Source organism: Gobio gobio (assembly GCF_949357685.1).
Source record: "Gobio gobio genome assembly, chromosome: 10".
In the NCBI taxonomy this organism is placed as follows: Eukaryota; Metazoa; Chordata; class Actinopteri; order Cypriniformes; family Gobionidae; genus Gobio; species Gobio gobio.
The window spans coordinates 53,079,854-53,092,292 of NC_137116.1; the positions used below are offsets into that span (position 1 = coordinate 53,079,854).

Consider the following 12,439-nt stretch of genomic DNA (forward strand, 5'->3'; position numbering starts at 1 on the left):
TTTTAGGACCATGTTGTGACATACTTTTTGTCTTTGTGTGTCTGCAGTCGGAGATCGGATTTGGGAAGTTGGAGACGTACGTGAAACTGGACAAACTAGGGGAGGTAACGTCACAGCAGTGTTATTTTAGTTTTTATTTTATTATTTTTAATAATATTTTGAAGTAGCTTTTGTTTTATATATATCTCCTATACGTGTGTGTGTGTGTATATATATATATATGTATGTATGTATGTATGTGTATATATATATATATATATATATATATATGTATATATATATATATATATATATATGTATGTGTATATATATATATATGTATGTATGTATGTATGTATGTGTGTTTATTTATTCAAAATATTATTAAAACTATTTTTTTTAAGTTCGTTATTATTTTTGTCATATTTAGATTAAATTTTTTTATGTCAGTTTTAGTTATTTTACTTTTTAGTTAGTTAGTTAGTTAGCTTCAACTTAGTTAATTTTTAAATTTTTGTTTACTTAAGTTTTTCAACTAATGTTTAAATATTATTTTATACCATGGTCTGTCTGAATACACAATTCTGATTTTGATTTAGTTGATTTAGTCTTTTGACTAAAATGCCATTTAGTTTTAGTCATATTTTAGTCACCTGAATTGTTTTTAGTTGTAGTCTAGTTTAAGTCGACTAAAATCTAATGAGTTTAGTTAAATTGTAATGCATTAATTGAGTATTAAAGCATAACCGACTGTAACTTGAATACGTCAACTCACATTTTGACAAAATTGTTTTTGACATTTAAAAATACACGAAAGAGAGTTCAATTCACTTTTTTTGTTTTGTTTAAAAAAAAAAACATCTATATAGTTTTCATAATGTTGTATTTCTGGTTTACTTAGTATATCAAGTTAAGCTAAAGCTTCAAATAAGTTCACGTTTATTTTTTTAATTTCAGTTTCAATATTTTTTAATGGTTTTAGTGAACTATTATAACCCTGATACTTTATTGAATAATGTGTCAAATACTGTTCTTAGTCTTTCCTCCTGACTATGAATTAAATGGGAATGAAATTAAATAGTTTGTGTAACCAAAACCTTGTATAGTGATCGGCCGATATTGATTTTTTAGAACCGATACCGATACCAATAATTTTTGTTTTTATGTGCCCGATAACCGATATACAGAACCGATATTTATTTACTGTTATTCTTCTGTTTTTGACACGATTACAACACCACTGAACTGAACAAACCATTTTATTTATAACAATCACTCCCTCCTTGCATAGAAAACAAAACAAATCTTATTTATACACCAATAAATAGAGGGGTCTGAAAGTGCAACAAATAAAAAAAGTGCACTGGTATTTTTTGTTGTTTTAGATTTTGACCCCATGCTCACATTCATTTGGCATTCTTTGTCCATACTTCACTTTGTTTTTTCCTCCTTTTAGTCATCTTTAAAAAAAGTGTTGAAAATTAGTAGTCTTTCATGTTAATTTGAATCTTCATGTTACAAAAATAATTGCGCATCAGCAGCAACGCTAATGTTAACAATAAGCAAAATAAATGTAGAATGTGTAATGTTTTCAAATGGAGAAAATGAATTAAAGATAGGAGTCATATCAACTTTGCAGAAATGTAATACTTAATTTTAAACAGTTTTAGTAGATTTATAAACTGTTTAATAGGTTAAAGAGTGAAGAATAATTCGCTGGATAATGTTAAATAACTGAATAATATTCTCTGGAATATTGGAATATAACAAACAAAACATCGTATTTTATTGCATTTCTCAAATGGTATGTTAAGTTATATCAGAATTATTAATGTTTTTGTCGTTCTAGATTATGAAATATCTGCTGACAAACTGATGTTTATGACAATGAATTCTATTCATTGTCTGTCTGTCTAATTTATTTATAAAAAAAAAAAAAAAAATTCTGTTCTGTGCTAGATTAACTGAGACTTGTTACAGCACTTGCATATTGTTGATATTGTTGCCCTTGGACTGCTCTAGCTGCTTCTATTGCCCTCATTTGTAAGTCGCTTTGGATAAAAGCGTCTGCTAAATGACTAAATGTAAATGTAAATGTAATGTTTATATATGCATTTTTACAGAACTACTCAAACTGCGATCGTTCGTGGAGATAATAAATAATTAATATCCATAGAGTTGTTTACTTCGATGTTTATTAGCGAATTAATGGTTACGTAAATGTTTATATAATTAATGACGGTGTTTTAAACAAGTGAATCTTGTTAAAGTTAAATGCGGTGGCCGCGGAGCATTTCCTGAGCATCAACCCGCTGCGCGAACAGCAAAATACAGACGACTTCACGAGACTAATGATGAGCATAGACAACACTAACAGAGAATTAAATTCAGCGCTTTTATTTCCAACATGTGCTCATTCATGGCTGTATTATTGAATACATGCAAAGTTGCATCTGTATTTGGACAGGACTTGACAGATTATTTTACGTCACTCGGTGAGCTTGTCTCTAAGAGAGACGAGCTCACGGAGGCATGTAAAATAATCCGTCAAATCCTGAATAAACTAGCTAGATTTCAGGCATTTATGTAACCTCTAATTTGTCTATTAATGACTTATGTTAAATAAAGTTTACTAATTACAGCAAAACAGGCAAGTATACTTTACCTGTGCAGGCCGTTGTCTCGTCTCCCCACGTCTCGCCTTAGATGCGCTGTAATGGCGATCCTGCGCGCAATTCTCGTTTATCGGTAAATACGATATTACAAAACCGATATCCGATTATGGTAAAATGCTTAAATATCAGGGAAAATATCGGTAAATCAATATATCGGTCAATCACTAAACGTGTATATATAATGCGTGACTTTTAATTATAAACAAGCTCGAAATACACTGGGACTCTTATTTTGAAATGCCTTACTATTGCAGTTGCAGCTGCTCATTCAAGTTCAGATGAGAGAGATAAAATATGCATAGTTACAACCGTCTAAAACATATTACTATATAAACATCGTAAAGTAAACAGTGTCATTGTTCCTCAGCATTAGTTCATAAACATGACCTGTCATAAATGTGTGTTATTCATTGATTGAGCCGCTCATAAAGCGCTGTTCAACTTCTACAGGCTCACGCAACAGTGCTTCATGAGCGGCTCAATCAATGAATAACACATTTATGACAGGTCATGTTTATGAACTAATGCTGAGGATGCCGTGTTTTCCCGCCGTTAGATCCGCTCGTTACAACTCAAATTTGTGCATCTATTATACAGGACATCAGTTCCATAATCGGCCCTCACTAACATTTTCGTCTCGTTTTTATTCGTTGACGGAAATGAGAGGAGATTTTCGTCATAGATTTTGACATTCATAACTGGTTTTTATTTAGTTATCGTCTCATTTTCGTCAGTGAAAAAAGGTTTAAATTAACACTGGTTCAAAGTCAGTTTTCTATATTAATGCGCTGCTTTCATTGAAGTGCACATATACGTCATGCTAGACACGCACATAAACATAGCACAGAAACGTATCAACGCTGACGCAACTTTTATTAATACATTAGATTTGCTACTAAATCGCTCCATTGTATTTCTCCGCAATGTGGTAACGCCGCTGGTTTTGAAGTAATTACACTCACAGCTTCACAGATTATTTCACACATGCATCTCTCATTTCTATCTCTCGCTCTCTCTCTCTCGATAATTAATTCAAATAAATGCTATAATTCATTCATTCAAATACATTTAATCTTGCACACTACTTTATCTATGTGTCTGATTTAAAGTAGGCAGAATGCTAGATCTAACGTGCCATAACTGACGAAAATAACCATGGTATGACCATGGGATAAGTGGGAGCTAGCTGTGGATTATCACTTACTTGTTTTAGTTTTATCTCAATGAACAGAACAATTAAAAGTTTGTTAATGCTAATAACCCTACTTTACAGCCAGTTGGACATAGTAGCTCTGTTCCAAAACAACATTTTAAAGCCTGTTCCTCTGCGTTATATCTTTTTCTCTCTCAGGGCACCTACGCTACAGTATATAAGGGCCGCAGTAAGTTGACGGATAACCTGGTGGCTCTGAAGGAGATCCGTTTGGAGCACGAGGAAGGCGCTCCATGCACTGCCATTAGAGAAGGTGAGTTACAAGCATGCCGTAGTGGATTGACACTAAAATTAGATCAGCAAACTACTGCCCCAAATTTCCCACATGCTTGCGCAGTGACAGACATTTGTATTCGTATATGTAAGAGGTTTTAAATTAGCCAGTGAATCCCTAAATTCACTATCCACGGCTTTTGTTACATGTCATTCAGCTGGTTAAAAGGGTCATAATATGGAAAGCAGGATTTTTGTGCTCTAAAGTTTGATGTACTGTAACATTCACATAAAGCTTCCTCCCCAGCACACCCAGACCATTAATTAAAACTAAACTGCAAAAACAGGTTGTCTGAGGCTAGCAAACCATGACAGGTTTCATTTACATACTAAAGTTTTAAAGGTACAGTGGCTAAAGTGCGATTTTCATTTGGAAAAAAAAAGGTTTTGCAGTAATGTTTGCTTCAGGATAACTTTGTGTAGCTTGTCATTTTCATACTTTCATAAATATTGATAAAGGCGTGTGAAATACCAGAGGTCATGTGTTTGAGGAATAATCTGTCTCTGTCTCTGTAGTGTCTCTGCTGAAGGACCTGAAACACGCCAATATTGTGACTCTTCATGATATCATCCACACTCAGAAGTCTCTTACACTTGTGTTTGAGTACTTGGTGAGTCACTCACATGTGCAGTATTTCACTGCACACTGTACACTTTTTAGGGTACTCAGGATAACTAAAAAATAAAGGGTTAGTTCACCCAAAAATGAAAATTTTCCCATGATCTTCTCACCCTCAAGTCATTCTAGGTGTGTATGATATTCTTCTCTCAGACGAACACAATCAGAGTTATATTAAAAATGTCCTGGCTCTTCCAAGTTTTATAATGGCAGTGAATGGTTGTGTCGTTTTTGAAGTCCATAAAAGTGCATCTTTCCATCATATAACTGCTCCACACGGCTCCAGGGGTTAATAAAGGCCTTCTGAAGCGAAGTGGCGCGTTTGTGTAAGAAAAATATCCATATTTAAAACTTTATAAACTAAAATAACTAGCTTCCGGCAGTCAGCAGTACAGAAGTCGTCAAGTCGACTTGTGTACCGCTGACCGCCGGAGCCGTGTGGAGCAGTTTTATGATGGATAGATGCACTTTTATGGATTTCAAAAACGACATAACTTTATATACTTTATATAGTTACTATACTAACTTGCGTCAAAGCCTATGATTTTAATAGGTGTCATCATCGTACAGTTTGCATACATGTCGTACCCAAGTTTATTAGGTCCATGTCGTACAGTGTGATTTGTAATGAATCTTATAGGATTGCTGAAATCCCACAGGCATGACACACATTCACTATATATCTAGTTCAGCGTAGCGTAGCAGATCTAGTTTCAGTTTCAGTTCAGTTTCAGGTTATTCATTGACAACACCAAATACATTAACATTGCAGTATTCATTAACATGCTAAAACTTGATGAGTTGTCATGATTGAACTCCATTGTGTTTATTCATCTAATCTTTTCTTTTACCTGCTAGGATAAAGACCTGAAACAGTACCTAGATGACTGTGGAAACAGCATTCATATGCACAATGTCAAGGTAAGACTTCGACGAATATCTTTCATTTCCGTTTCTCATATTTGTTGTGCTGCACATGGCAATCAGAGATTGTACCTATTCATTCACCTGTGTGTGTTTTCCCCTCCCAGCTCTTCCTGTTTCAGCTGTTGCGAGGTCTGAACTACTGTCACAGACGTAAAGTCCTTCACAGAGACCTCAAGCCCCAAAATCTCCTGATCAACGACCGCGGGGAGCTCAAGCTGGCTGACTTTGGTCTGTAACACACAAATCTGGTTTAACCATCTCATTCTTGCTCTCAGTGTTTTCTCATGGTTTGTGTTCTGTGGGTGGTTAATAAACACCAGCTGCCTACTTTCCAACTCTAAACACTTAACCTCAGGTTGCACTAGTTGCATTGTCTCTGTAATCATTGTTCTGTAAATGTGAAGTTCCTTTGGCTAAAAGCATCTGGTGTACTAAACGTCTGGTAGGACTTAAGTGGAGTTGATGTATAATATCTTGTAAAGCTGTAGAAAGCTGCTGAAACTGGCCAAAGCACTTTTAAATGTTGTTTTTGTTTGCTCTTCAGGTCTTGCACGAGCAAAGTCGATTCCCACCAAGACCTACTCCAATGAGGTGGTGACCCTCTGGTATCGCCCCCCTGACATCCTAATGGGCAGCACAGATTATTCCACTCAGATTGACATGTGGTGAGCATCCACCTGATGATTTATATTACTTGGTGTATAAAGTTTATTTGTGGTATAAGTGTTATTTATATACTATTATATATTATTTATTAAAGGGATAGTTCACCCAAAAATGAAAATTCGGTCATCCTTTACTCACCCTCAAGTTGTTCCAAACCTGTATGAGTTTCTTTGTTCTGCTGAACACAAAAGAAGATATTTTGAAGAATGTTTGTAACAAAGCAGAGAGAGCAACCATTGACTACCATAGTATTTTTTCCCCTACTATAGTAGTCTATGGTTGCTCTATCTTCTTTTGTGTTCAGCAGAACAAAGAAACTCATACAGGTTTGGAACAACTTGAGGGTGAGTAAAGGATGACAGAATTTTCATTTTTGGGTGAACTATCCCTTTAATATTTTGTTTTAATTTTTAATAAATGTTTTATAATGTGCTTGTTTCTATATAGCTTTAAAGGGTAAGTTCACCCAAAAATGAAAATTAGCCCATGATTTCCTCTCCCTCGAGTCATCCTAGGTGTGTATGACATTCTTCTTTCAGACGAACACAATCAGAGTTATATTAAAAATGTCCTGGCTCTTCCAAGCTTTATAATGGCAGTGAATGGTTGTCTTTTTTGAAGTCCATAAAAGTGCATCTATCCATCATATAACTGCTCCACACGGCTCTGGGGGTTAATAAAGGCCTTCTGAAGCAAAGTGGTGCGTTTGTGTAAGAAAAATATCCATATTTAAAACTTTATAGACTAAAATAACTAGCTTCCGGCGGTCAGCAAGTCGACTTGGGCTAAAAGAGTGACCCCCGATGCTACGTTTTGTTTTGCTCTATCCTCTGCGCTTTTGCATTCGTCAATACGCATGCGTCAAGGGTTACTCTTTTAGCGCAAGTCGACTTGCTTTCCACCAGTGTTGGGGGTAACGCATTACAAGTAACTTGAGTTGCGTAATAATATTACTTTTTCAAGTAACTAGTAAAGTAACGCATTACTTTTCAAATTTACAAAAAAATATCTGATTTACTTTTTCACATTTATTTGACTGACAGCTCTCCTGCCCCCATGTTGAGAAAAATAAGTGCAGAGGCGTGTGTGTGAACATGAGGGTTATTGTAGTTCCAGACTAAATGTGAACATTTATTTATCCCACTTGCACAATAAAGATTCTGTACTCCTCAAAATGAATAAAATCAGTCAAATGCAAAATCAGAGTATTATGCAAACCTCCAATAATTAAATGTTAAATAAAACAACAATTTTTATGCATAATCTACCTTTATATTTAATTTAATAATGTCTTGCTGCTGACCTTTGATGATGAAAATTACTAGATTTTTAGTTTTTATTGGTAAAACTTTTTTCTCCTGCATCCTATTCTACCATTATCCAGAATGGCAGCAGAGCTGCGCCCTCTACTGTTCACGCGTGAATATGCATTTTTACCTCAGCCTGGGGCTTATTATTTTAATTTTGGTATGAAGAGGTCTTTACCGTTGCACAAAAATATAACTTTTTTGTTATAAAAAAACCCAAAAACAAGCCCAGCCCAGGTGAGAAAAAGTAACGCAAAAGTAATGTAACACATTACTTTTCTTAAAAAGTAACTAAGCAACTCAATTAGTTACTTTTTAAGGGAGTAACGCAATATTGTAATGCATTACTTTTCAAAGTAACTTTCCCCAACACTGCTTACCTCTGACTGCCGGAAGCTAGTTGTTTTAGTCTATAAAGTTTTAAATAAGGATATTTTTCTTACACGAATGCACCACTTCGCTTTAGAAGGCCTTTATTAACCCCCGGAGCCGTGTGGAGCAGTTATATGATGGATAGATGCACTTTTATGGACTTCAAAAATGAACGATTAAGTCAATGCCATTATAAAGCTTGGAAGAGCCAGGACATTTTTAATATAACTCTGATTGTGTTCGTCTGAAAGAAGAATGTCATACACACTTAAGATGACTTGAGGGAGAGGAAATCAAGGGATAATTTCCATTTTTGGGTGAATTAACCCTTTAATTATTATTATTAGTTTTTTTTAATTGAAAATAGTTTTTATATTGCTATTTGCCACCATGTACTTGCTTTCAACAACAGCTTCATGTCGTGCAGCAGATGTCAAAGACGCCTTTTTGTACACAAGAATTAATCGAGTTACCAAAGTTCTCGATTTATTGAGGAGGGATTATATGTGGTTCAGTATGTGAGTTCAGTAACTGCCTCTGGTGGATTGAGTCATTGATTTGAATGATTCAAACATTACCTTTTGTAGTCTTTTTATGTGATTCATAGAAAGAAACCGCTCATATGAGTAATATGTTTCATCATTCATCAGATTACAGTTGTACGCGCTGTGTCCTACAAGTAGCTCCCGAATCATTGCTACATTCCCCCAGGCTGCAACAAGAGCTCTCCTATTTTTTTTTCTCCGCCTTTAGAGACCAATGTTTTGCTGACCTTTAAAGATGGTGCGTAAAGCAAACCATTGTACAGCCAGTTGTACATAGTAAACCGTGCCGCTTTTACTTCCTCATCGACCTAAGCTTTTCCGGGTCAGTACATCTACCTTGGGTTGTTTCGCCAAGTGTATAGTGTAAATGCAGATATTGGATATGGGTCACTTTTAAAAGAAAGGGGGGAAAAAATGGATATTGTCTACAAATTTAAATCAGGCATCGAGATCTGCATTGTAAATGCGGCCTCACTGAAATACATTTGAGTACTAAAATTACTATTGTTATATTTTCAGTTTTCAAAGTTTTAATAAATACTATAATAGTATAGCCTGGATGCCAGCCGAACTTAGCCCCGCCCACAACATTTTTACTCGAGCAGTTCGTTCTGGACTTGATCCGTAGAGAAGTAATTATGCCCGAACAGAAACTGTTCGGACCAATGAAATTGTCAGGGCGGGCTTTAGACGATGATGGACAGATGATCAACAGTAACGTAATCATCCACGTCACCAAAGGCCCTTGGGTTGAGTTTGTTCTAATCCTAAACGGAGAACTTGTTCGTATATGCATTCACCTTTACTATTTCTCTCAGAAATGATGATCGTGTTGGTAAGTACTCTGTGTATCCTTAAATTCTTTTTTTACAACACCGGCAAATATCATTTACACATCTTTTTCTTCTAACGTTAGGCTACTTATTCCAGCGTGCGTGCAGGGACAGGGTTGCCAAGTTTTTACAACAAAACCCGCCCAATTGCTAACGTTCCTCAAAACTAGCCAAAAACAAGCCCAATAGCTTTCCAGGGGGGTTCTCCGGGAAAAAAGGCATTTGGGGGGTAAAAAATGTGTTATTTTGGCAGGGCTGGCAGCTAAAAATCGCATTCCTGGGTCTGTATATCACATAATTGGGGTCGCTTCAACCCGCGGACATGGGAACACAGTGCAGTTGAGTTCTGTTGACATTTGACAACTAATGTAACGTTATGCGTCGCTCCGTTGCTCTGATTGGTTGTAGGTCTATCCAATTGAGGTCTTTCCTGGTTCGGTTGAAACACGCCCCATAATCACAGCCCAATGGAGCCGTATCAGACTCATATTCTGACTAGAATTGAGTATGACGACGTCAGGCTAATAATAGTATATAAATCATACTAAAATATTGATTTTATTTCTCGGTACCTGACCTTTCTACCTCATTAATTCAGTTCATCTTGCACGTGCACAGCTGTAGATTGAAATATCAGTGCAGGAAACTTACTGTGGTAAAGTCAGCTCACACTCTTATGTCATAGCTTCTGTGTAGGTGAACTTAAATTGAGTTTTAATGTCTCTCATTGCAGGGGTGTTGGCTGTATCTTCTACGAGATGTCTACAGGTCGACCCTTGTTTCCGGGCTCCACGGTGGAGGAGGAGCTGCACTTTATCTTCAAACTGCTCGGTACTGCTCTGTCCTCCTCTCTCACTCTGCTCTTCCTGGCTCTAGATCTGATGGTTTGTCTCTGTGTGTGTCACTGTGATTATTTATAAACCCTCCTGCGTCTTTTCATAGGTACGCCCACAGAGGAGACCTGGCCCGGAATAACCTCTAACGAGGAATTCATCTCCTATAACTATCCCCGATACCGCCCTGACTGTCTCCACAACCACACTCCACGGTAACAGCAGCTGTCCTCTGGGCCTGATGCCTGAAACCATCACCGCTCCTGTTGTAAAAACAAATGACACTCTGTCGGAGGTCATTTATTGAAGTTGCCATTTCTCTCTTGCAGATTGGACAATGATGGAGTTGAACTTCTGTCGAAACTGCTGCAGGTGATTTGCGTATTATTAACAGTGGCGGAACTAGACTTTTATACAAGGCTACATTAGGGGGTCCATAGACCGTGAATATCATGTGTAATACTTATTTGTTTTCATTATTTTGACCGATGTAATATTAAATGTAACAATAAATAAGCAACCACTATAGTAGATACCCCAGCTGATATTCCACAGCAAAAACTACAAGCCTAATAATATACATTTAAAATATTATTGAATACAAATGAAGTTAGCAATAAAGTAAGAACACTGCTAACACTGCAAAAAATGCTTTTCTAATTTATTATTTTTGTCTTGTTTTCAGTCCAAATTTAAAAAAAAATCTTACATTAAGAAGCATTTGCTAGACAAGCAAAAGTTTTTGTCTTGTTTTGGGGGAAAATAACTCAAAATTAAGGGAGCAAAATAAGATAAATAATCTGCCAATGGGGTAAGCAAAATCTTAATTCAAACAGAAAACAAGATTATTTTTCTTACCCCATTGGCAGATTATTTTGCTTATTTTAAGCAAAAACTCCCTTAATTTTGAGTTATTTCCCCCCAAAACAAGACAAAAACTTTTGCTTGTCTAGTAAATGCTTCTTAATGTAAGATTTTTTTGATATTTGGACTGAAAACAAGACAAAAATACTAAGTAAGAAAATCTTTTTTTGCAGTGAAGAATGAAGTGCTTGAAGTTTCAGGTCACAGGGATTCAGGTGCAGAAATGAATAACATTGCATAGTCTTCGCTGTATAAATTAAATATAGATTAATGCATGTTAAAACTACTTACAAAAGTGATTCAGTCTAGATCAGTGGGCGATTATTTTAATTTTTTGTTCTTTGGTTAACTTTAATGACAGACTGAAGGATGTAGGCTATATACTGTTGCGGTCACTTTAAGGCCAAATGCATAATATTGAATCTAATACATAGACACGCATCCGATTTCATTTGTCAACATGCTTACATTCGGTTAAGACATAGCCAATTGTATTTACTATGATACTCGCTATTTTTGGCATACCTTTATGTCCATTCAAGCACAACGCTGTGTTTGCGTTATTGATGAAGCATCATATGGGGCGGCAGTGGTTCATGTAGGTTGTCTACAAACCGGAAGGTTGCTGGTTCAATCCCCGGTTCCACCTGACCAAGTGTCGAGGTTTCCGTCGGTGTATGAATGGGTGAATGTGAGGCATGATGTAATGCGCTTTGGATGGCCATGGGTCTGTTGAAAGCACTATATAGATGCAGTTAATTTACCATATGCTGCGGACCAGACGCGTTATGTTGTCATGTTCAAGGAGGCAATGCAAAACAGTGAATCTAAATCACCATACAGGCCAAAAAAGTTCACTTCAAGAATGAAAAAAGTGACATTGACGTGTTTTGCTATAAGAACTGCACAAACAGAAGCAAAAAAAGCGCAATTTCTATTAGCTATATCTTTGCATAAACACAGACTTTGCACAGAAAGAAAAATACTAATGTCTTCCACACTATTCCAGCCTAGGGTGAAGTCATTATACCTTAAAGGGATAGTTCACCCAAAAATGAAAATTAGCCCATGATTTACTCTCCCTCAAGTCATCCTAGGTGTGTATGACATTCTTCTTTCAGACGAACACAATCTGAGTTATATTACAAAAGTCCAGGCTAATCCAAGCATTATAATTGCAATAATAGTTGCTCTGTAAGTCCATAAAAAAATGCACCTGTCCATCATATAACTGCTCCACACGGCTCTGGGGTGTTAATAAAGGCCTTCTGAAGAGAATCGATGCGTTTGTGTAAGAAAAATATCCATATTTAAAACTTTATCAAGTAAAGTT

General features: G+C 36.1%; 1 protein-coding gene across 3 annotated transcripts in view; it reads left to right on the forward strand.

Moving 5' to 3' along the window:
- cdk16 (cyclin dependent kinase 16) overlaps positions 1–12,439 on the forward strand; it is a 65,802-nt gene that overhangs the window by 39,915 nt on the left and 13,448 nt on the right. For all 3 annotated transcript variants that reach the window (XM_079827350.1, XM_079827349.1, XM_079827348.1), the window contains 9 exons: positions 48–104; positions 4,006–4,120; positions 4,657–4,751; positions 5,618–5,680; positions 5,791–5,914; positions 6,231–6,351; positions 10,143–10,240; positions 10,352–10,457; positions 10,572–10,614. In XM_079827350.1, the coding sequence (XP_079683476.1) occupies positions 48–104; positions 4,006–4,120; positions 4,657–4,751; positions 5,618–5,680; positions 5,791–5,914; positions 6,231–6,351; positions 10,143–10,240; positions 10,352–10,457; positions 10,572–10,614 (822 nt within the window). The remainder of the gene's footprint in view (positions 1–47; positions 105–4,005; positions 4,121–4,656; positions 4,752–5,617; positions 5,681–5,790; positions 5,915–6,230; positions 6,352–10,142; positions 10,241–10,351; positions 10,458–10,571; positions 10,615–12,439) is intronic.